We start from the raw sequence: 24,624 nt of genomic DNA on the forward strand, positions 1-24,624 counted from the left end.
TCATTTTTAAATTAAAAAATAAAATTGTATTCGTTATCAAAATAATTATATTATTTTTGAAGGTTAATTATTAAATAAAAGATATATAATAATAATAATAATAAAAAGTTAAACAAAAATAAATTAAATATAATTTTTAATAAAGAGACTCAAGTCTAAAAAAGTATAATAGAACAGAAAAGAAAAAAAAAAGAGAGAGAAACACGCATATTGAAGAAGACATTCCCTTAATGTGAAGATGGATCATGTGGCCCCATGTCTTCGTTATGATAGTGAGGAAATGGTGGCGGGTTGCTTGGGTATGGCATGCCATTCTGCGGGAAATCAGATGGAAGAGGCTGAAATTCCATGTTAGGATCATTGTATGGCATGTTATTTTGCTGGAAATCAGATGGTAGAGGTTGAACTTCCATCTTTGCAGGCTGAAATTCCAAGTTTGGAGGTTGGAAATTCATGTAACTGGTCTCAAATCCAGTGTTAGGATGTTCAAACCCCATGTTATAAGGAGGCGGAAACTCCATGGCCGGAAGAGGACATGTCATGTTGGGCGCCATGCAAGAGCCAAATCCCCCATGAGTTGGAGGGTTGAAAGAGGAGGAGTCCATCATCCTGTTAACCTCCATCAAGTTCTGACTGATAACTCTAGCCAGGTCCTTGAAATCTTCTTCGGTATTCAGACCTGACATAGCATGTTGTGGATTCATCATTGATTGAAACATGGTATGAGTCATCTCACTATGACGGTTCTCTCTTTCCTGTCTTCTTAGTTTCTCTTGTATCTTTTGGAGCCTTTGCCTCGTAAAGGTCTCTTGGTTGACTTTTCGTTTTCCTTGATCGGCCTTCGGAAAACTCTGGTACTTTGTAATGAGTCTCCGTACTTCATTCATAGACGGCCAAACAACAGGTTGGGGATCAAAGTCACTATAGATGACGGTACACGCTTCAACATCGCACAGAGTGGTGATTTCATCTAGTTGCTTCATAACACTAAGTTTTCTTTTCTTGTATGTGTTTCTTCTTGCACTATTATTGAGAATGTAAGTAAGGTTAACTTTCTTTCTAGTCAATGTGTTTCTACAAAGAAGAATTGAATAAGAAAACTCTTTTTTTCTCAATGTGGTGTAATTTGTTAATGAGTAGAACTCTCTATATATACAGATTTTTAGAAAAAAAGAACATGATGAAAATTAGTTTGAAAGACTCCATCTATATACATTTTAATCAATATTGTGAACCAAAACTTTAAAAAAAAAAATATTTAGATTTTGTATTATTGGTGGTAAGATTTACCACCATAAAATCTAGTTTCCTATGTTATAAATAATTGTAGATTAAATAAGTAATTATGATATAAAATTAATTTTTTATTTAATATATTTCTTCTTTTGAATTATAACAGTAATAATCCAAAAATACAATATTTTTATTTTAAAATATTTCAATGAAATATATTTTTATGGATTCCCTCACCATACACAAACATAATTATAGAAAAAATTATTTTTCCATATCATTTATCATTTATTTAGAAGCAAATCTGTGTTTTATATCATAGAAAAATATAAATGCATTTAAATTCTAAATAGATGTACTTTGAATGGATATTCCTTCAAAATGATTTATTTTTAAATTTAAATTCAAATTTGTTTATATGATTGAAGAATTATAGTATCACTTTATTACCATTATCATCAATGTTGATTACCAAAACTAATAAAAATAAATTAATTCACAATAATTAGTGATAAGATTGTTTAAATCTTGGAAAATATTTACTACCATAAAAAGTGATTTCTTTTACTATTAATATTTTTAATTAAAATAAAATAGTGCTCTATAGATAAGGTAAATAGGATAAAATAATCTTTCATATATTTTTCCATATTTGATTGAATCTAACAAATAAGTGTCATTTTTAGATAATTAATCAAAACATTGATATATTATAATATTTCCATTTAAAATATTACCTTGTCTAAGCATATAAATATAGTTTTAACTTATTTATTTTTAATAAATAAAAATTATGTAAATAAACATGATAATTTGATAAGACCTTACATGTTTCTCATAAATTAATAAGTATGTTTTCTAAAAAATAAAATTATTTCAAATAAACTTTTTTACGTTTAAAAGTCACTCGATCTAACAAATTATTTTTCTTTTGATAATTAAAAAATGTACTTCAAAGTGAAGAAAAAAACAATCCAAAGGTTAACCATGCACCTAAGTCCCCATGAATCATGAATGTGGTAGATCTTAAACACCTTTTGTAGCCAAAGATCCTATCTAATAAATATTTGTAACCAAATGATCAAGTAACTCTCTTTTGTAGCCATGTGACAAGAAGCCCCTTTGTAACCCCTTAAAGTCATATCTTTTTTTAAGAATAAATAAGTCCTCTTATTGTAAATCAATTAACCCCTTTGTAGCCAAACACCTTATGTAATCAAGAATCTATAATAGCCAAGCCCCCCTTCAACACTCAATTAACCAAGTAACCTATTTGTAACATATTTACAAAATAACTCTTTTAAAGTTGTATCAAATTATTTCTTTTGTAGCCATGTAGACAAGAGGAGCCTTTCTATCCCCATAAACATGTACTCAACTAACATTTCTCAATTAACCCTCTTGTAGCCAAATACCCTAGGTAATCAATAATCCATTATATATATATATATATATTCAAGTAACCCTCCTATATTCAATTAAACAAGTAACTATTTGTAACAATTTACCAAGTAACACCCTTATAATTGTATCCAATTACTTATTTTGTAGCCATGTAGACAGGAAGAGCTTTCTATCCCCAAAACCATGTAATAAACTAATATTTCTTAATTAACCCTCTTGTAGCCAAAGACTCTAGGTAATCAATAATCCATTATATATATTCAAGTTACCCTTCTATATTCAATTGAACAAGTAACTATTTGTAACAATTGACAAAGAAACACCTTAAAATTATATCCAATAGTCTTTTTTATAGCATGATCACAAAAAGCCCATTAACAGTACCAATCAAAAACAATAAAGAGATTCGACCAAAATTAATTAGCAAAACAGTCCCATCTTAATGAATCAACATGAAATGATAACTGATTTAAAAGAAAGCAATGTTATGGGTTCTCTTACCCTGTACACCAAACTGAATCCAACCACCACATAAACATATATATAAAACACAAAAGTTACCTATTGGATGCCAAGATTACCGGGTGCCCTAAATCGGCGGAGCACTGGATGCTAGGACCCATGGAAACAGATGAATTTTTATGACTCCATAATTCTTTTCCGCTTTGTGGAACCATATCGGTACGGTCCAACATGAAAAGATTGATCGACTCTCGCTATAGATAAGTAGGCAAAAGAGGCGGTGAAGAAACCCTAGGGAAATCCCTCTAATATATATATGTAAACACTTAACCAAATCTCCTCCAAAATCAAAAGTTACGTGGCGCACTCTCGTTGGTTAATGTTATTGTGTGACGTAAACGATCCTCTTTTTATTTATTATTTATATTTTATATATAATTAAATTAAAAAAATAAGTTATTACGTCCCTTCGAATAACCGTATAATATCCAATGTGTGACGTAAACGATCCTCTTTTTATTTATTATTTATATTTTATATATAATTAAATTAAAAAAATAAGTTATTACGTCCCTTCGTAACCTATAACCGTATAATATCCAATAATTACGCGGTCTACTATTGCTCTCCAAAATAGTCTAATATTAACATATTTTAACCTTATATGCATTACAAAATCAACTAAAAGAGATTAAAAACATTCTTTACAGTTGGCTCTGTTTTTTATCTATCTAAATTTCCCAAAGATTATATGAGCACATAATCTATACATATACCAAGTTGAACTTTTTCCGTCAGATAATTATTGACGCATATATGCGTCGGTAAGCTAAGGAATTTGCATAAGTTTTTCATAAAAAAAATTAAGTTATGGTTAATATATAGTTTTTTTTTATGAATTATACATTTTGATTAATAAACTTTTTTTTTAATAAAACATCACCTAACTTTTTTATTTTCATTTAGGTTAATTAACTTAATTTTTTTTACATAAGTGGTGTCAATATTTTTGTCTCACCATTTCTCTTATTTGCAAAGTTATTCGGGTCATCAACTCGGTTTTTTGCAATTCAAGTCCAATCGGTCTGAACATAAGTGAAGGTGGCCCCATATACATTGGGACTAGCAGTTTCACTCCATTCACGGTCAATAGCAAGCGAGATGATTGGCGCAGAAAAAATGCACGTAATTGTGAATGGCTGCCTAAATAAAGATAAAGAAACATGGGTTTCATCGAACCAAAATTCATTTTATTCCCAATTGCCGGCTTAATAACCTAATTGCAGTATCAAAGTGTCCAGTTGCATGAATGTTCAGAAGCAAATGGATGATTTTTGTGTCCAGATTTAGCTCACATGCATTTGTTGGGTTTTGCAACAACAAAACTATGGATCTTTTTCCAAATCAAACCTGTAACAAATCAGTTTCCAAATCGTCTATGACAACAAACATATTACGAAGACTGAAATAGCACAAAACAATAAACGACAACACAATATACGTGGTTCGGTCAAAATCGACCTACGTCCACGGGAGGAATAAGTTTCACTAAATCAAAGAAATGTCAATAGTAGAAACTTACATGCCCTGCTCTCAAATGAAAGAAGTGATTACACTAGGAATGATTGGACTACTCCACAATCAAAAGCTTCCCCAATCTTTCTCTCTAGATCAGCCAAAGAACAAGAAGAAGAAGGAAACCAGAAAACCCTAGATCTGTAATTCAATCTCTCTCAACTTTGCTCTATTGTGAAAAAAATACCCAAAAAAATTATTTATACTCTAACCCGTTTTCTAAAAGAAAATTTTGACCCGTTTACCCGAAATTTAAAAACCCGCCCGCAATGGCAAGGAACACCAACAATTCTCCCCCTTCCGATCCATTGGAGAATGTTGCTATAAACATTCATCATTGTGACGCTTCTGCTAGAACCATTCCGCTTTAGCACAACATATTTCATGCTTTCCTTTTGGCAAGCCCTTTGTCATCATATCTGACCCGTTCTCATATGTATGCACTTTCTCCAAGTATAACTCCTTCTTCTCGAGCACTTCACGGATCCAATGGTACCTTCTTTGGATGTGTTTTGAACGTGAATGGAAACTTGGATTCTTGCTCACATGTATAGCACTTTGTGAGTCACTAAACACCACAAACCTGTCTTGTGCAATGCTTATTTCTTTCAACAATTCTTTCATCCATCTCATTTCTTTACAACATTCAGTAATGGCAATATATTCAGCTTCTGTAGTATACAAAGCAACACATTTCTGTAAACGAGACTGCCATGATACAGCTCCTCCTCCAAAAGTAAACAAATACCCTGAAGTTGATCTCATTGTGTCAATATCACCACTCATATCTGAATCAGAAAACCCTTCAACATGTGGCTTTCCAGTACCATAACACAAAGCGTATTTGGAGGTCCCTCGAAGATATCTCATTACCCACTTAACCGCTTCTTAGTGTGTCTTACCAGGATTTGAAAGAAAACGACTAAGTACTCCAACCGCATGAGCTATATCCGGTCTTGTACAGACCATTGCATACATAAGACTACCTATTGCTGAAGCATATGAAACACTGCACATTTCTTGTCTTTCCTCTTCATCCTTGGGAGACATTGTCTTGTTTATTTTCAAGTGTGTAGCCAATGGACAAGCAACTAGCTTTGCCTTGTCCATACAGAATCGTTTTAGAATCTTCTCAATATATCTCTTTAGATAACCATAGTCTTTTCTTCACCCAATCACGAATGACCTGCATTCTAAGAATTTGTCTTGCTTGACCCAAGTCTTTCATCTCAAAAGACTTAACCAAATCCTGTTTCAACTTGCCAATCTTGAGTTTGTCTCTCCCAACAATCATCATGTCATCTGTAGGAGAAGTATAATAAAATCATTAGAAGCAAACTTTTGTACAAAGACACAGTGATCTGTAGACGTCTTCATGTACCCATGGATTGTCATGAACGACTCAAACTTAAGATACCACTGCTTTGGTGCTTGCTTCAAACCGTACAGACTTTTGAAAAGTTTACACACCTTACTTTCCTCACCTTTCTTATTGTAACCTTCAGGTTGCTCCATATAAACATCTTCATCCAAATCACCATGGAGAAATACAGTCTTGACATCACACTATTCAACCTCAAGATCCATACAAGCAGCTAGACTTAACACCACCCGGATAGAAGTCATCTTCACTACTGGTGAGAAAATCTCATCATAATCGATTCCATGCCTCTGGACAAAACCTTTGACAACCAGCCTAGCCTTGTATCTTGTCTTGCTATCATCGCCTTCTTGCTTGATCTTGTACACCCATTTATTTTGTAATGCTTTTCTGTTCTTTGGTCTTTGAACCAGTTCATATGTGCCATTTTTCAGCAATGACTTCATCTCTTCATCCATGGCAGCTATCCATTCTTCATTATGAGCATCCTCAAGAGCCTCCTTGTAACATATAGGCTCCCCACAATCAGTTAGAAGGACATACTCTATAGCAGGGTACTTAGAACTTATCTTTTCTCCCTAGTAGACCTCCTAAGTACCTCTGTTTGTTGATTCTGTTGACTTCCATCTTCTTGTTGAATATCAAAATCAACCTCAACATTATCACCAAGATCAGTTTCAGTATTAGTATCATTTCCATGGCCTACAACTTGACCCTGAGGAACATCATCATTACTATCTGAGTCTGAAGCTACATGTGGCCTTGTTTCCTCAACATCATGAGACAACTCAAGACCAAAAAGGTCACGTATGTATGCATCAAGCTTTTCACAATTTTCAAAATTCTCAATAGTCTTATCTTCAAGGAATACCACATCTCGGCTTCTCAAAACCTTCTTATCAACTGGGTCATAACACCTGTATCCCCACTTTTCATCACCATACCCCAAAAATATGCATTGTCTGGTTTTTGCATCTAGCTTAGACCTCTCATCTTTTGGAACATGCACAAAAGCTCTGCAATCAAAAACACTTAAATAGTCATAATTAACATCTTTACCTGACCAGACGCTTTTTGCACACTTATTATTCAATGGCTTGGAGGGAGAACGGTTGATCACATACACTACAGTGCTCATGGCTTCAGCCCAGAAATGCTTAGCAAACCTGGCATGGGAGAGCATACTCCTCATCCATTCTAACATTGTTCTGTTCATCCTCTCTGCCACACCATTTTGTTGTGGAGTCTTGGGCACAGTCTGTTCATGTCGAATACCATGCTCTTTGCAATAATCATCAAATGAGCCTATGTACTCTCCCCCATTATCTGACCGCACCCTCATCAGTTTTCTTCCTGTCTCTCTTTCAACCAGCTTGTGAAAGACCTCAAACCTTGCTGCAACCTCATCCTTGGACTTTATAGCATAGGCCCAAACCTTCCTAAATGCATCGTCTATGAAGGTTACAAAATAGGAAGCACCGCCTATGGATTTAATCTTCATAGGACCACAAACATCTGTATGGACCAGTTCAAGAACATTCTTTTTCAGTTCCATTTTCGACTTACTGAAGGAGACTCTGTTTTGTTTTCCCTTCAAACAATGCTCACAATTTTCAAGATGAGCATCCTTGAGATTCAAATTATATGAGTGGCCGATTATTTAAATGAGTTCTGATTATTAAATGCATTCAACATTATATGAGCTTTGATTATTAAATGTCTTCAACATTATATTAGGCTACGGTTCTTAAATGATCAACATCAACTCCAAATTGAGTATTCATTATGATCAGTCTGACAAAGAAGCTTTTATTTGTCCAGACTGTTCCATTGCCATTTTGGTGCAAGTCTGATGAAGACCTCTTGGGAACAGATTTCTGCCAGCCTACTTCAGACTAATCAATTAGAAAACAAAAATACAAGATCTCCATTGTACCATTTTGAAGCTCCTTCAATCACAAAGAGGATTATTGTCTTTTGAATTCAACATGTCCGTTGGAAAAAATATGACCGTTGCTATGTACTTTGAATATATAAGAAGATTAAAACAAGAGACTTTAAAAATAGAGAAGAAGAACCATGAAGACAATCTAAACTCTCTTGTTAATAAAAACTCTCTAAAGATCCTGACTTAGCATATTTTCTGTGAGAGAGTGTTTTTATACCGAAAAGAAGTGTATCTCTTTCTATATTTTGAGTTTTTTTGTAAGTTGATAGAGTGTCTATCAACAAGTGGTGTGTGTGCTAGGAGTTCGAAAGCAGACAACAACTAAGTCCTGGTTGTTCGACTAGGTTGTGTACAAGTTTGTTGTATTTAACCAAATCTTCTATTGAATACTCTTCTCAAGGTTGTGAAGAGTATCCTTCTCGAGGTCGAGAAGAAGGGGTGATGTAGGAGTGTTTACTCCGAATATCCATAAATCATGTATTGTATTTCACCTGTAATTCATATTTTCTTATCGATGTCCAAACCGTGTGTGTGATGCTTCAAGTTGAAATGAACAGTTCCACACTTGAACTCAATTCAAGAGTTCATGACAACTTGCTTAGTATTGAGACCGATATTAACCTTTAACAGGGTTAGTATCAACCGACGTATTGTGTAAGCGTTCGTCCTAGCGAGACTCCCAGTCTCCTTCAGCGATCCCGATCCCAATATACCATACATTAGTGTTATTGGAGTGCTAATATATCTAGCTAGTGATACTAGACATGATATATCATTTGCAGTAAATTTATTAGTTAGATATAGTTCTTCACAACAAGGAGACATTATAATAGAGTTAAGAATATTTTTAAGTACCTTCAAAGAACTATGGACATGGAGTTATATTAACTATATGTATGTGAAACTGAATTGATTGGGTACACATATGTAGGATATTTATCTTATCCACATAATGGTAGGTCTCAAACGGGTTACATATTCACATATAGTGGTACAACTATATCTTGGATATCTATGAAACAATCAATTACCTCCATATCTACAAATCATTTCGAGATCATTGATATTCAAGAGGCAAGTTGAGAATGTGTACGGTTGAGATCAATTATTCATAATATTCGAGAGTCATGTCATTTATCCGTAAATAAGATTTCTCCAGCAATTTTATATGAGGATAATGTTGTTTATATTGCACAATGAAAAGGAGGATATATTAAAGGCAATAGAACGAAACACATATCAACAAAATTATTTTTCACTCATGATCTTCATAAGAAATGTGATATTGATTTTCATCAAATTTATTTATTCAATAATTTAGCAGATCTATTAACAAAAGCATTTCCTACTACGATCTTTGAAAACCTATTATATAAATTTGGCTTGTGGAGATTCAGGATTCTAAAGTGATGTAATAAAAGGGAGAGTTTACGTACTGTACTCTTTTCCTTCACCATGATTTTATCACATTAGGTTTTCCTTGTAAGGTTTTTAATGAGGCAGTATACAAATGGCATCCATGGGGGAGTATTATTATTTCAATAATAAATGGATGCCATTATGTATGAATTTTGGTCTTCCATATTCTATTATAAACTGAGCGATGTTGCGATAGTTTTACATAGAATATATGGGATCGACTATTCTCTATGGCAATGAGTCGTCCAATAGAACGTAAGCATTGTGGAGATGAGGAAAAATTCCTGATTGAGTTGATACTTCTTGGTTTAGCAGTGTTAACCCCCTACAATAACAGTAAGTAATACTATGTTATGATTCACCAAAGAACAAAAATCATGGATACTCTAATCCAAATTAGTTATTTGACGTTTCTAAACAACTAAACCTCGTCACTAAACCATTACATGGCCACTATATATGTATTATTTGTATGCATCTATATACAAATGAACATCTTTGAGTATGTCTCCTTTATAAAACAAATACTTTTTTTTAAATTGTTTTAAACATTCAATCACAAAAAATGTCTATGTTGGACGATGTCAAGGGATTGACAAATTCCATGGAAATGGATAGAATCATAGGATTTATTGGTAAAATATCATCATGAGGTTTATCAATTTCAACATAAATAAGAACTCCATAATACAAATGCAAAGAATATGGAGCCTTGTCTCTAGAACCTTCTTCATGGGAGATAGGCAAATATTCTCTACCATAGAGGAATTCAAGTTTATTTTAATGATCAATAACAAGAATAATCAATATCTCAAATCTCTTTTAGAATCAATGTCATTAAGAAAGTTGTTGCAACAAGAATTTTGATATACTAAAACGACATCCGAAAACATTTTGGGGAAGGCTACTATTGACATCCAAAAATGAAAGTTAAGAATGGAGAAATTCTTCCAACCCTAGGCTCATCAATGATGAGAGTAATTGTAACACAAGCTCATTTCTTCCTATCCCTGTCAGTTAATAAATTATCCTCTAAAATTTTAGAGATAGCTTATCATTTGCGTAGTGGAAACAAAGACCCCTCAGGTCTCATCCTTGTAAAATCATTAATGGGACTAAATGAATCATTGTTATCCTCCACCAAGAATAAAAGAGGCTTAGCTCTAATACTTTATATGTGGATTCTCGATAAACTCAAGCGCCTCTCACCGATAATCCCTGATGACTCCATGAGTTTTTCTCTCCAATATAAAATAATGAAAAGAGTCATTCTTGAGCCACTCATACGGAACAATGATTCTATTATAGAATTTCTCATATTGTACCTATAATGAAAATGGTCTACGTGATGGACGATAAACCAATGATTTCACTCATGAATATGGAATGGGTCACTTTTTACTACACTCACAATCTTTTCAAATAATTTGGCTGTGATATTTTGCCCCCCTTTATATAGGAAGTGTTATTGCCATAGATAGACAAATAGACCACAAGTCTTATATCGACTATATCGAGAAATTATATAATGCCTAAAAATTGTAATTCTAAAGGAGCGTAGAAATTACCTAACGGATATCATCGAGAAATATGAGCAGGATAAGAAGAATGAAAAATAAGGAAAATAAGATTGGTCATGAGTTCTTTGTTAATAACCTATGACATCCACATTCCAAAACAAGCATTCATCTTCCCATATTCCTAGCCAGCCTATATTAGTCATGTTTACCATATCAACCATAATCCTCATAGTCCTCGAACTCAAAAAGAAGTATCATATTAAAAAGACTTAGATGAAGATTTCGATAGAACCATAGAATCTCAACATGGAACTCATGAAGACAAACAATATCCCATGGGACCACATGGAAAACCAATCCTAGTGGATAATCAACCACCCTCTACCGAATACAAGCGCAAAATGGCCCTAGTTCGAGCAATGCAAGTTGAGATGCAAGATCATCTTGATAAAATATCTAAGGGAAAAGGTATTTATAAGAATTATGACTAGAAAGACACAATCAAAACGGTCAAAAAAACAGTCATTCCCATAGGTATCAAATTACCCATCATATAAAAATATGCTAGCAAAGGTGTCTCGTCCATTTTTCTCAAGATATATAAGTATGCAATGACTCCTTTATGACTTGGAGAGCCAATGGTGCTACATCTATTACCTTAGTATCTTTATTATATCTCTTTATGTAGGTATCATCAATGGAATGTAGTATATTTCCAAACCATTGAAGAATTAAATGCATAATTTATAGAACGTTTTAACATGCATCTCAACCTAGAACGACTAGAAAAGTGACTAAAAATATTATGAAAGAAGAAACAAAAAATTCTCGGTTTTCATAGAAGGATATAAATCCGTGTACTTCATAAGAGAGTATCACTCATTAATAATGGACTTTTGTTGCTATATTGAATCATAAGAGAGTACCACTCACTCATAGTGGAAGGGATTAATACCGTCATTAACCAGGAAGTATCAACTTAATCATGAAATTTTTTCTCATCTCCTTAACGTCTACGTCCTATCACACAACTCATTGCTAGAGAGAATGATTGATCCCATGTATTATAAGTCAAACTCTCGCAACATCGCTCGTTTTTAACAAGTTATAGTTCGTCATCGACAATTATTACATTTAATTTTTAGAAGTGTCGACATCCTATCGTGTACTTCTGAAAAAGATTATATATCCTTTATACATCCATACATTGATTAGGATAAGAGCATATGTATTTTCTGGATGATATGCCTTTTGGATGTGTCTATTAATTAAAAACGTAATAAAAACGAGATTCTTGGATAGCCAAAATTTCATTTTTTGTGTTAAACAATTAAGATTCTCAACAAAGTCGCCAAGAGAGTTGTAACACCCGGTAATCCCTTTGTTCCTGGAGAGCTTTTGTAAAAGACTTTATTTCGAAATTAATTTAGCATCAATTTTTGTGTTGAAAATATTTTATTTAAAATATTTATGTACTTAAAATTTAATTATATTTGATCAAATTTAAATAATCTTTTGGATTTAAAATATAATCAAACTAAAATTTGATGAAAAGAAACTATTATTTTAAATTAATTTAAAATATTTTTTTACTAAATAGTCGTAAATTGATTTTTTTATTTTTTAAAATCAATAAAACAATTGTATACATATAGAAAAGTAATTTAACTAGAGATTTTATTGAGTTCGATGTTTGGTGATACTCGGGATGAGCTTTCGCATTATATCCTCTATACCTGATAAAACTAGTTTATTATACTCCATAAACTTTTGGCTATTTTTTATTACGTTTTATTTTACCAATTATTTTTTACGTTCTAGATATTTATGTTTTTCTCTTAACTTTAAAATTATAAAATAATATATAAATGTTAGTGAATCTGATTGATGTCCAGAATTATTGAGGAAAATATCTAAACAAATATCAATTTAAGGTGATAGAATTTAAAAATAAATTGAAACATGCCTTTATTAAAATAATTTTTTGTAAAAATTTTCTTAATATATTTTGAAATTATTTTCTATTTATCGAAACTAAAAAATAGTTTAGGGCTTCTAATTATTAAAAAACAATTAGAAATGAAAAACACAAACAAACAGGCCCTAAGACAGGTGCCCGGGTCGGACACACAAGTATGGGTTGAATTTGGCCTAGGGTCAACAGATTTGGGCACCCGGTCAATACCGATATTATTTCTCAATCGCTCGCGAGTATCCTCCGACGAGGCACAAATTTTCTCTATCTTTTGCTGGTTTTCATGAACGAAAATCAGAACATGGAAAAATCCTCAGTCGGATGTCATGAACTCCACCACTTGGTTTTGGAATTTTTTTTATAGTTTTCAACCTTTCATTCTGAAGTCATATGAAGTCATATTGGAATCATTTTTAGCATGATTCCAATATATCAATCAATTAGAAAGAAATTCAATTTGATCTACACAGTTCTTAAGTGGAAAAATGGATTTTCAGTTTTATGGTTTAATCTAGCATAAGAATATTACAATTAGCTTCCTTATACATATTATATTATGGTTAAATAAAACCAAAATGTGAACATTGGCCATCAGTTTTAACAAATTCAAGAATTGAATTTTTCCAAAAATTTATAATTTTTAGTTTTTGTGTAAAAATATTTTAAACCCATTGAAATTGATGTTAGGAAACTTTTAGGATTGGAATTTTTAAGTTAAAACTCAAAAACATAAATTTGAATTTAAGAAATTTCAAAATCATTTTTTGATATTTTTGATTAATCTTGATTCATTTGAGTTGATTTGAGCAAAAAGTTTGGAAATGATCTAAGGATCGAATTCAAATCAAGAAGATGGATAATCAAGTAATACTAAAGACTAGTTGAACTAAAATTTAAAATTTTCAATTTGAATATGCAACTTGAATTACAATGTGAATTAAAGCTTATTGTGAGTTGGAGACACTCCTTACCTCTTTTTAAAGCTTTATGATGATTAAAAAATGAGCCTTAAAATCTTACACAAAATTTCTAAAATTTGAGAAAATTTTATTTATAGATCTTATAGAAGATGGATTGGAGGATTAGGATTTTGATCCTTGCCTTAGCCAAGGAGGTTATTTATAGCCATTTGTACAATGGTAGTTGGATAATTTTCTAAGATTTTTAATACAAAAATCTCTCAAAAAAATGTCAGTAATGACCTAGGGGCCGGCTCCTATACAAGTTTCACATATTTAATCTAAATATTGTCATATCTATATAAACTTGTAGAAAAAACCGTTAATATTTTTTCTTCTTATTTTTCCTATTTATTTATTATCTGATTTTTCAAATTAGTATCTAACTATTATTGTAATTTGTATTCGTGTAAACATTACTAGACAAGTTACAAAAATAACTTAAAATATTATTATTGCAAATTAAATTGTATGTTTATAACAACTGAAATAATAGTTGATAAATAACGTTTAATTAGATGTATTACAAAGTAAGTTGCGTATTTATTTAAATTTTAAAGCTCAATTTTCAGGTATCTCTCACATCGTTTGGATAAAAGATTTTTTTAAGTTTCTTAATACACAGTTTCTAAGAAAGGGTCTGTAAAGATCCAGGGGCACCTCCTACACGAGTTGCCCATATCTAGTCCGAATATTACCCTATTTATAAAAAACTTTAAAGAAAGTAGATAATTTTTCTTGTTCTTCCTATTTATTTATTATATATGAATAGATAGATATTATGATTTCAAATTTACAAAACACTATTTTAAAAACTTATTTAAAACTTATTTAGGATGAATTTTTGTATTATTTATTCCTAAACACATGTCTTTATACAATATTCATTGTGAATCAATATTTAATTGTTATCTTAGATATTAGTATTATTAGTTTTTTTTCTAAAAATTATAAATACAACTTATTTTGCAATTTTATTTTATTTTAAATTTGCCAAAAAAATTACAAAATGGGTTCATTATTCTTTATATAAAAAAAAATAAGTTCTTAAAGTTAATTTATAATTATTTATTTCTATTTTTGTATCTAACTAGATCATTTTATAAAAAAAAACTTAAATTTATAGTACTATCATATGAATAAAATGATAAAAGTAAATTATAAATTAAATGAATTTAATAAAACAAAAACATTACCATATATAATTAGTATAACAATATTATAATAGAAGATTTTGAAATAAGTTGGAAAATTATGTTCTATTAATTATAATGCAAAATAAATTGTATAGTTATTTTAAAGAGGGTTTAAAATTTATTTAAAAATAGTCCAACATAATTTTTATTTTAAATATATTATAAAATTGCAAAAAAGATAGTAAAGTACCACTAATTTATAATTTATTGTTAATGCAAAACTATTGAATTCTTATTTAGTCCATCTAATAATAAAACTTCAAAAAATGAATCCAACTATTACCATTTTATTTTATTACAATTTTGCAAAAAAAAAACCTTAAAAAATTGACATTATTATTTTTTAATGCACAAAAAGTTGTATAGTTTTCGGGTCAAAATTTCAAAAAGTTGTATAAGTTAGAAAATTTCGTTCAATTATTTGTAATACAAAATTAATTGCATAATTATTTCAGAGATAGTTCACAATTAATATAAAAGTAATTCAATTTAATTTTCAATTTAAATGTATTTCAAAATTGCGGGAATGATTAAAAAGAACAACTAATTTACTGTTATATTTAACAAAATTATTAATAAAGCTTCAAAAATAATTAAGAATGAATCCAACTTGTAACTCCGAAAAAACCTCTCTTAGTATATGATTCATTAATACCTGTTTGCATGTCAAAAAATTTCTTATAAAATAAATATTATTTTTAAAAGATATCATTAATTCCTGAAAACTTTCAAAATTAATTAAAAATAATTATCTTCCGAGTTCAATTTTAAATAATTTGAGAATTTACTGTAATTAAACCACAATTTGATTTTTTAGAAATTCTATAGTTTAAATTAATTATTATTTTGAAAAACAGTCGTCAATTGATTTTTGAAAATTAATAAGAGTTAACATACGTTAACAAATATATTGACTAGAGTTTTCTTTTAGTTCGTATTTTAGAGATATTCAAGAAAGCGCTTTTGCGCTTTATTATCCGTACCCGTTTTAAAAACGGTCTCTACATATAAAGTTAAATTTTAAAAATCAGTTATATAACGTTTGAATTTTAATCAATTATTCTTTCAGTCCTAATCACACTTCTAGGTTTTAGCGTTATTTAAAATATTGAAACAACAATATTTAAATGTTGGTACATATTGTAGATGATGACTAATGAGGAAATACTTGAAGAATATTAATCATTTTAAAGGCATTAGGGTTTAGAAATAAACATCAAACGAGCCTTTGTCGAAATATTTTTGTGAAAATATCACAAAAATATTTAAAATATATTTTTTATTTTTTCGGGATTTTAAAAAATGACTTAGATTTAAAAAATTACAAAACTAATTTTTGATTTTAAAAGGGAAACCAAACAGACCTTAAGATCGGAGTCCTAAGCTTTGGGTTCATTTTTGTCGGTCGAGGTTAAAAGATTCTCGATCTAGGTCAAGGACCTCTTAGTCGAGGTTCGGGATCTTTGGTTTGGGTACCGAAATCCCTCGATCGAGGTGATAAGGACTCTCGGTCGTGGGTTAGCTCTAGGATAAGTCCCTTGGTCTTAAGGTCGGACCTCTAAGTCCTAGGGTTTGAGATTCTTAGTCCAAGGGTCGGACATCTCGGTCCTAGATCAAGAACATCGGTCGGAAATCTCAGTCCTAACTTAAGAACATTGGTCCTAGGTCTTGGTTCTAAGACCAAATATTTCTCGGTCCTAGGTTTAGTTTTATAAATTCATTTATTTAGCTTGGATTCTTTGATTTAAGGTTTTGGGTAACTTCATAGTGCTCATAAGAACATGTTTCTCATCATCTCAATGTATCAATCGAACTGAATGCTTGTACAATTTGAAACATAAAAATTTGAAATTCAAACTATAAATATGAATTATTGGGTGATTTTAACTATACAAATGATTAGAAACACTCATTGATCTTTATGGAAGCTTTCTGGAAGATTAGATCCATGTTTTAAGGCTTATAAAGAACTCGAATAATCCAAAGCTTAAAGCTTTAATAGCGGAATTTTTTATTCTATTCGATTCGAAGGTTATTAGTTGATTCCTTCTATTCAGAATGACTCAAGAGATCTATTTATAGTTGTCCAAGGTCATTTGTGAGATCCAAGTGGGATGAATTAACCAAAAGTCATTAATGTCGTTTTGGTTGTTCTTCTAGTCACTTGAAGATATAGGGATAAATCATCCCTATTTTCATAGGAGGAATTATCACCATCGTAGGGTGATCATTTTGGAGTTTGAATTAACCAAAACCATTGACTATCAAGAGAGTTCTAAAAAGATATGATCAAATATTAGTCTTTGATCCTCTCTATTCCAGCGTTGCGTTGAACACGAAGGTGGCGCTCAAAATGACACTATTTCGAGCGCATTCGGGAGTTTCGGCCACAGTCCGTCAACGTCTGGGCATTCCGTTAGCGTTTAGGCTAATGGTCGCACATTCCTTCTGTTAAAGCTGGCTACGCTAGCGTGTCTAGGTCATTGGATGAGGCCTCATAACGCATCTAATGGCCCTATTTTCGGTTGTAGATTTTTTCCCGATTTCGGCTACACACGATTATGAATTTATTTTTATTTTAAAACCTTTAAAGTTTGTTTGCAATTGATTTTTCTTTGACCTTTTGGTTTTAATTTTGATCTTTGTAAATAAACAAAATATTAAAATAAATATAACAAATATTTTACCAATTTTTTATATATTTTATATATTTTTAGGATTAAATAAATAATTGTTTTAGATAAAATGGATAAACAATTCATTCTAAATTATTTATTTTTGTCCCTTAATTTTTCTAAAATTATTTTAAAATAAATGAGTACAATATTTACCTCAAATAATTTTATTTTTATTATTTTGAATATTTTCCTTAATTAATTAGATTTTAATTATCATAATAATTAATCTAATTAATTATTTTAATTGGTTTTTGGCAATAAGGTTAATTATTTTGATTTTTTTATTTAAAAATAAGTTAAAATAGTTATTTTAAAATTATAAATTGAGATATAAATTTTTAGTAGTTACTCAATTTTTTTTTTCAATTTTTTTTTAATTTATTCTTGTGAAAAAATATAGAAAAAATAACTGAATATCTCTTAATACATAATAACTTTCATAATTTGTCTAGTTAAAATTATGATTGTGAAATACTTTGAAAAATTTCGTTTAATTATTTGTAAATTTATTTTTGAGATAGTTCAAAATTGATTTAAAAATAGTTAAACTCAATTTTCATTTTAAATGTATTTTAAAATTGCGAAAAGGGTAGTAATGTACCATTAATTTATTCAAGAAGTTCATGAAAATAACTTCAAATTTTGGTCGGCCCAATTTCAAATTTTTTTTTAATTAATTAAAAAAATTAAAGCTGACCCCAAAACCAGCACATTCACGTTCTTCACCTTGCTATTATTGGTTTTTTTGTCTTCCTCGGGTCAATTTTTTTAATTATTTAAAAAAAAATCTCTGTTAAAAAAAAAAAAAAAAAAATCAAAGCTGACCCAAAAACAAGCCCATTCACGTTCTTGACCTTGCTATTTTTGGTTTTTAGTCTTCCTCGGGTTGTTTTCGGCTCATCACTATAAATATGAAAACATACAAACATTGGACATTTCTAAAATGTTTTAACTGAAAAATAAATTTATAAACAGAAATTAACCCAAAACTTACATATAGGTAGTTTCTATTGAGATTTTTAAAACTTTGAGTGAGAAAAAAAAATAATGATTGGTGGTGATTTTGAAAATGTGATAATTATTTTTGGTAAAAAGACTTAAAGATTATTAATATATATAAATAAAATAAAAAATAATAATTTAAATATAGGATGATTTAGTATTTTGATTAATGATTTAAGTGATGTGATAAATAAAAGGGGAGTGAATTGATGTTTGATTTTGTATGGGTTTTTTTAAAAACTCATACCGAACAAGGCCATAGTTTTCTTTTGTATGACATGTTGTTGCTTGATTTTGATTTAAAGGATTTTATGGTCTTGATTATGTTTGTATATTAACGTTGCATGTTTTAATGGCTAGGTTTCTGACCCACATCATTGTTTTTGGACAATGAAACGTGTGACCATCCAAGAAATCCAACATCTACTAGAAAAATATAACCATTTGACCCAAAAGAAGCTTTAGAGCCGCTCCTAACGCTCACAACCGAAAAACAAACTACCTAGCGACGCTTCAATGAGCTAGTAACCAAAAAATGACCTTTAGCGTTGTTGTCCGCGCTATTTTCCTGAAGCCTACAACCAGGTCTTCTTCCAACACGCGATCAGGAACTATCGATGTAATTTTTAATGATGGGTCGGTACGATATGCCTTAATTTTTTTATCAATACCTTATACATTACCGAAAGTTCCGGTATACAAAAATTCATACATTTACCTTATCTTGATTTTTGGTATACCATAATTTCGGTATGATATCAGTATTATACCTTTCATACCTAATAAATATAATAACTTAAACAAAATATTAAATAAAAAACGTTTCACAAAATAAAAAATTAAATATATTTATCATAAAATAAAATATAATTTTTTAGATTCAACATTTGTAAAAGTCAGAAAATTTTAAAAATTAAATTTATTTACAAAAATTAAAATGATCAAAAATAAAAATAAGTATAGTCTTATGTTAGACTAAAGTGGACACGAGAGAGATTCAGAACAATATTTAATAGCATATGTATTTGCAATTGTTTTTTAAATTGATAATACAGTTAATGTTAGATAATAATAATAAATATTATTTAATTTAGACTTAATTAATAAAAATCTATCATTCTTTTTAATTTTTTCATTTTCATTTAAAAATTCAAGTTCATCACATGTAAAATCTTTTCCTAAGTCGAATTCATATATTTTTAGTCAATCATTTGTGCATACCAATGTCTTCGTACTTTTAAGACTCAAATTTCTCCAAAAAATATCAAATATCCTCTTACTCAAGCTAAAAGCACTCACTAACAATCTTTGAGGATGAGATTACAAAATATCATTGACGTTAATTGAAATGATTTTGCACTTATTTTTACCCATTTTTACCGTTCCAAGAGATTGAAAGTTTGGTTGAATCCCTTTTCAATTTTATCCTTTAGAGATGTCATATATTGAATAATATTATAATTATATTTTGATTTGATTTTTTAAAAACTATGTTTCTATAAATAAATTAATATTAAATATATTTATTTTCTTAAAAGTATTATATATATATATATATTGATTTATAAATACTATTTCAGTATCTCGGTATATCACGATATACCCAAATTTTGAAAATCTGATACCTTTACCGTAAAAATAATTTCGGTATCATACCTTACATTTTATCAATATACCTTAAAAATCGATATTTTCAATTTATTACGGTACAATATTTTTGATATACCTATAATACTGGTAATTTACCATCCCTAGATATTTTTCAAGTGTTTTGACTACTTCTTTCAGTAAACTCATTCAAGTGATGCTCTTCACCTTTAAGTGATGCTTGTTTCTTGACACTTCCTTCACAAAACCGACCATTTCCCCCTTTTTGCTACGATTTTAGCCCTTTTGGCCAAGATATCTTTCTCTCGTATTTTTTTAAATGTTAAAGTTAGAACTGGAACTAAAGTTAGACTTACACCTCTATAGGTCAAACATAACTAGGGATAGACTAGGGCTAGGGTTGGCTTAAGCATCTACATATCAAACGTAGCCTGGTTGATATCATGCATGCTCTCTAGAGATAAAGAGAACAATTTTATATTTATTCCTCCCACTCCCTTTTACAAGAGTAATATAGTTTGCCTTACATTGATCAATCATGTTATAGCCAAACAATTATTTCTAATTACTGGTTTTTTAAAGTTTTACTTGTAAATTCATCCACCTCTATCACAACTTAATTACACTCATTTGTTAGGTACCGTCTATATAATTTGGAAGATAAAAATACAACTTTTATGATAAATGAATTGATAAAAAATTTCCTATTACATTGTATAGATATCATCACTTATTCATTTATTATGAAAATCCTGATTTCTTATAAGTAATTTGTTTTATCATTGTCTACAATTCTAAAAGGACTCGTGGGTGTTAGTTCTTGTGAACAAGGAGGATCTACGTTATTGTCAATCCGGACGGTAGTTTGGGTGACCTACTGCCCAAAATAATAAAAAATATCATACTCAAACACTAACAACCTTAAGATCTCCTCCTTCTCCTGTCGGACTGTAAATTCGTTGTAGACTTTGCATACATTGTTGCCATCATAGATGACGTGTCTAATTCAAAGAGGAGAACAAAATTAGAGATACGACAAAAAGGATTTCGAGGGTCTGTGGAGGAGCTCAAAATTGCTCGAGATCACTTGGGTACAGCTTAAACCACGGGACGTGTTCTTCCAGAATGTACTCTATCAACTCTAGTTCTAGTTTTAAATTTATTCTCTCACCAGGTTTGCATAATTTCTAGGGCTTTATTTTTTATTCGTCATCTTATTGATATATGTAGTGTTATAGACTTACACTACAAAAAAACTTGATAGGATCGGCTTTATCGATAGAGACGGGGTCTGGTTAAGGATGAAGGCTTATGAAAAACAGTTTGAAAGAAATCGTGTTAGGGATTTAATTCGCTTTCTATTCTACGCAAACTTGTGTAAACACTTGAAACGGATTCAAGGCGGAATTGTTAAATGGTTTGAAGCACAAGATGAAATATAAAAAGATGACAGAAATGAAGAACACAACAGTTTGTTTATGGATGTTCAGAGAAACACTCTTACGTCACCCTTACTTCCAACCACCGGAAGGATTCACTTTATATGATTAGAATCAAATACAGTTTACACACACTTAGCTCAATATTGAAGATAACACTTTCTGTTCAATTACAAGATAAACAATATCACTCAGCTAAAGGTGTTTTGATTCTAGCTCTCTCTCTCGATTCACACACAATACAATCAGAAAGAAGCTTCACAGAATAAGTTCAGTAAGTAAGATGATTGAGTAGTTTCTCTCTCTGTAAAATCAGATTGCTTGTTCGTTCGTTAAGGTAAAAACAAGTTCGATTATTCGGGGCAGATTGTCTGTTGTCCTTAGGATTTGTTAAATACTGAGCAGGAGCTAATGGTCGAATCTTCAAGAATGTTACGTGGCACTCTTCCATTGGAAAACCTCCATTGTACACAGCAGGTTCTGAGCACAAGGATCGTGGCCGTACAGAACTGGAAGTGCGCTGAATATTCCATCAAGGATGTACCTGCAAAAAAAGTAATGTGAGGAAAATTCTCTTACGTGGCAATCCTTGATTGAATGCATATAGCTGTTGTACTAATCTTCACTAGAAAGTGGAGTAGGAGTAGTGTACAGCTATAGCACGTGGGTAGGAGAAATGCTAGATTCAAGCGTACTGCTTAAATTGAGCATTAGACGTATTTCAGTTAGACGGATTGTGGAAATCAGTCTAATGAAATAAGTCATCTCCTTCTAACAGAAAAACGTCTTTTAAACCGCCTGGTCTAATAGAATTAGAATCGCGTCTAATTTCAATAACCATTAGATTGGCACGTCTAACTCCACTGAGTTAGACTGCACGTCTAATTCTGGTTCTACCTCAGACTTGTCTGAAGGAGTTAGACGCACGCCTAACTTTCATTAATTAGACTACCCGTCTAATTATTCAATAACCATTAGACTGACACGTCTAACTCCACTGAGTTAGACTGCACGTCTAATTCCGGTTCTACCTCAGACTTGTCTGAAGGAGTTAGACGCACGTCTAACTTTCATTAATTAGACTACCCGTCTAATTATTCAATAACCATTAGACTGACACGTCTAACTCCACTGAGTTAGACTGCACGTCTAATTCCGGTTCTACCTCAGACTTGTTTGAAGGAGTTAGACGCACGTCTAACTTTCATTAATTAGACTACCCGTCTAACTTTCATTAATTAGACTACCCGTCTAATTATTCAATATATTAGACTACACCTCTAACTCCGATGAGTTAGACTGTACGTCTAATTCTATTAGACTTACGTCTAATTCCGTGTATTCATTAGACCATCCGTCTAATACTTTACATCTATTAGACTACACATCTAACTCCAATGAGTTAGATTGTACGTCTAATTTTATTAGATTTACGTCTAATTTCGTGTATTCATTAGACTTGCGTCTAATTCTATGCATCTATTAGACTACACGTCTAACTCCGATGAGTTAGACTGTACGTCTAATTCCGTGTATTCATTAGACTTGCGTCTAATTCTATAAATCTATTAGACTACACGTCTAAATCCGACGAGTTAGACTGTACATCTAATTCTATTAGACTTACGTCTAATTCCTTCAAATGAAAATCAAAATCGGTCTAATGACCCTCATTAGATCCAAGTCTAATAACGTATTGTCTCAATACACCTGTATCAAAATTCATAAGTTATTTCATCATCAAAATATCAGAGGTTAAATTATTTCAACACTTAGTCAAAATAATTTGACCCAACAATTTCCCCCTTTTTGATGAAGAAATTGCAGACATGCATACCTATATCAAAACATGCAGTCATCATACAAATAAACAAAAAGCATGTAAGTAATCATTCAACAACATTCAAGTTAATCACATGTGAGTGTTTTCAGAAGAAACACTCAAAACATTGTTCAATGTAACCAAGATAAGTTTACCAAAAATATCATGAAAAGATTCAAAATAACTTCAAAAAGACATTTAATCACTAGTCTTCTTCTTCCTGATCATGATTTCTGGAAAGGATAGACTTCAACCTAAGAGATCTCTAAGACTGCAGTTAGAGGGGAGTTGGAGTCTTCACTTTTCCTTTTCTTAGACTTGAGCGTTTCCACCCTTTGAATGTAATCTACCACTTTCTGGTAGTTCAGGATCTTAGAAGGAAGGGGAAAGCTTTTACCGAGTTCGTTCAGACGATGACAGAGAAGAGAGCTGAGAGGGTCGTCAAAGCCGAAAATCTTCTTCCTAGCGACAACCATTCTAACAAGATTCCCGAAGAGGAAGCTTGTCAAGTTCACCGGTACACCCCTGGTGATTGCCACCATTATCTGAAAGACCTTCGTACAGTAATTGTAGGAAGTTTCTTTAAACAGAAGGGATTTTGATATGATATCGCTTAAGAGAGAATATTCAACCTTCAGCTCATGACGTAAAAACGTCTAAAATTTATTAGACGTGTCCGTCTAATAGAAGCATCCGTCTAACCAAGTAGGTTAAAATAACCAAGACAGTGATTTCATATAGAGGTGAAACTGTTAATGGTAGATGAGAGTCTAAGTAGCTGTGTTTCTTAAAACTCTGAATCCTTAGGACAAATTAAGACCTCCGTCTTTCATATATGTTCACGTTTTGAACAATAAGTTCCCCCTTAATTTATGCACATAATTACGTCAATCAAGATCAACAAGACCTAGCATGTTTCTAAAATGAGAAAACTTAGCTTCCGGTAGAGGTTTCGTGAAAATGTCTGTAGTTTGTTGATTTGTAGGAACATGTTCAAGACGAA

The 24,624-nt window shown here is 31.0% G+C and overlaps 1 protein-coding gene across 1 annotated transcript in view; it reads right to left on the reverse strand.

Annotated features, from left to right (window-relative positions):
• Positions 1-227: 227 nt before the first annotated feature.
• Positions 228-24,624, reverse strand: part of LOC124913224 (MADS-box transcription factor PHERES 2-like) — a 54,126-nt gene continuing 29,729 nt past the window's right edge. Inside the window, exon 2 of the mRNA XM_047453821.1 lies at positions 228-1,074. Within this exon, the coding sequence (XP_047309777.1) occupies positions 228-1,074 (847 nt within the window). The remainder of the gene's footprint in view (positions 1,075-24,624) is intronic.

This window comes from Impatiens glandulifera, chromosome 8 (assembly GCF_907164915.1).
Source record: "Impatiens glandulifera chromosome 8, dImpGla2.1, whole genome shotgun sequence".
Lineage (NCBI taxonomy): Eukaryota > Viridiplantae > Streptophyta > Magnoliopsida > Ericales > Balsaminaceae > Impatiens > Impatiens glandulifera.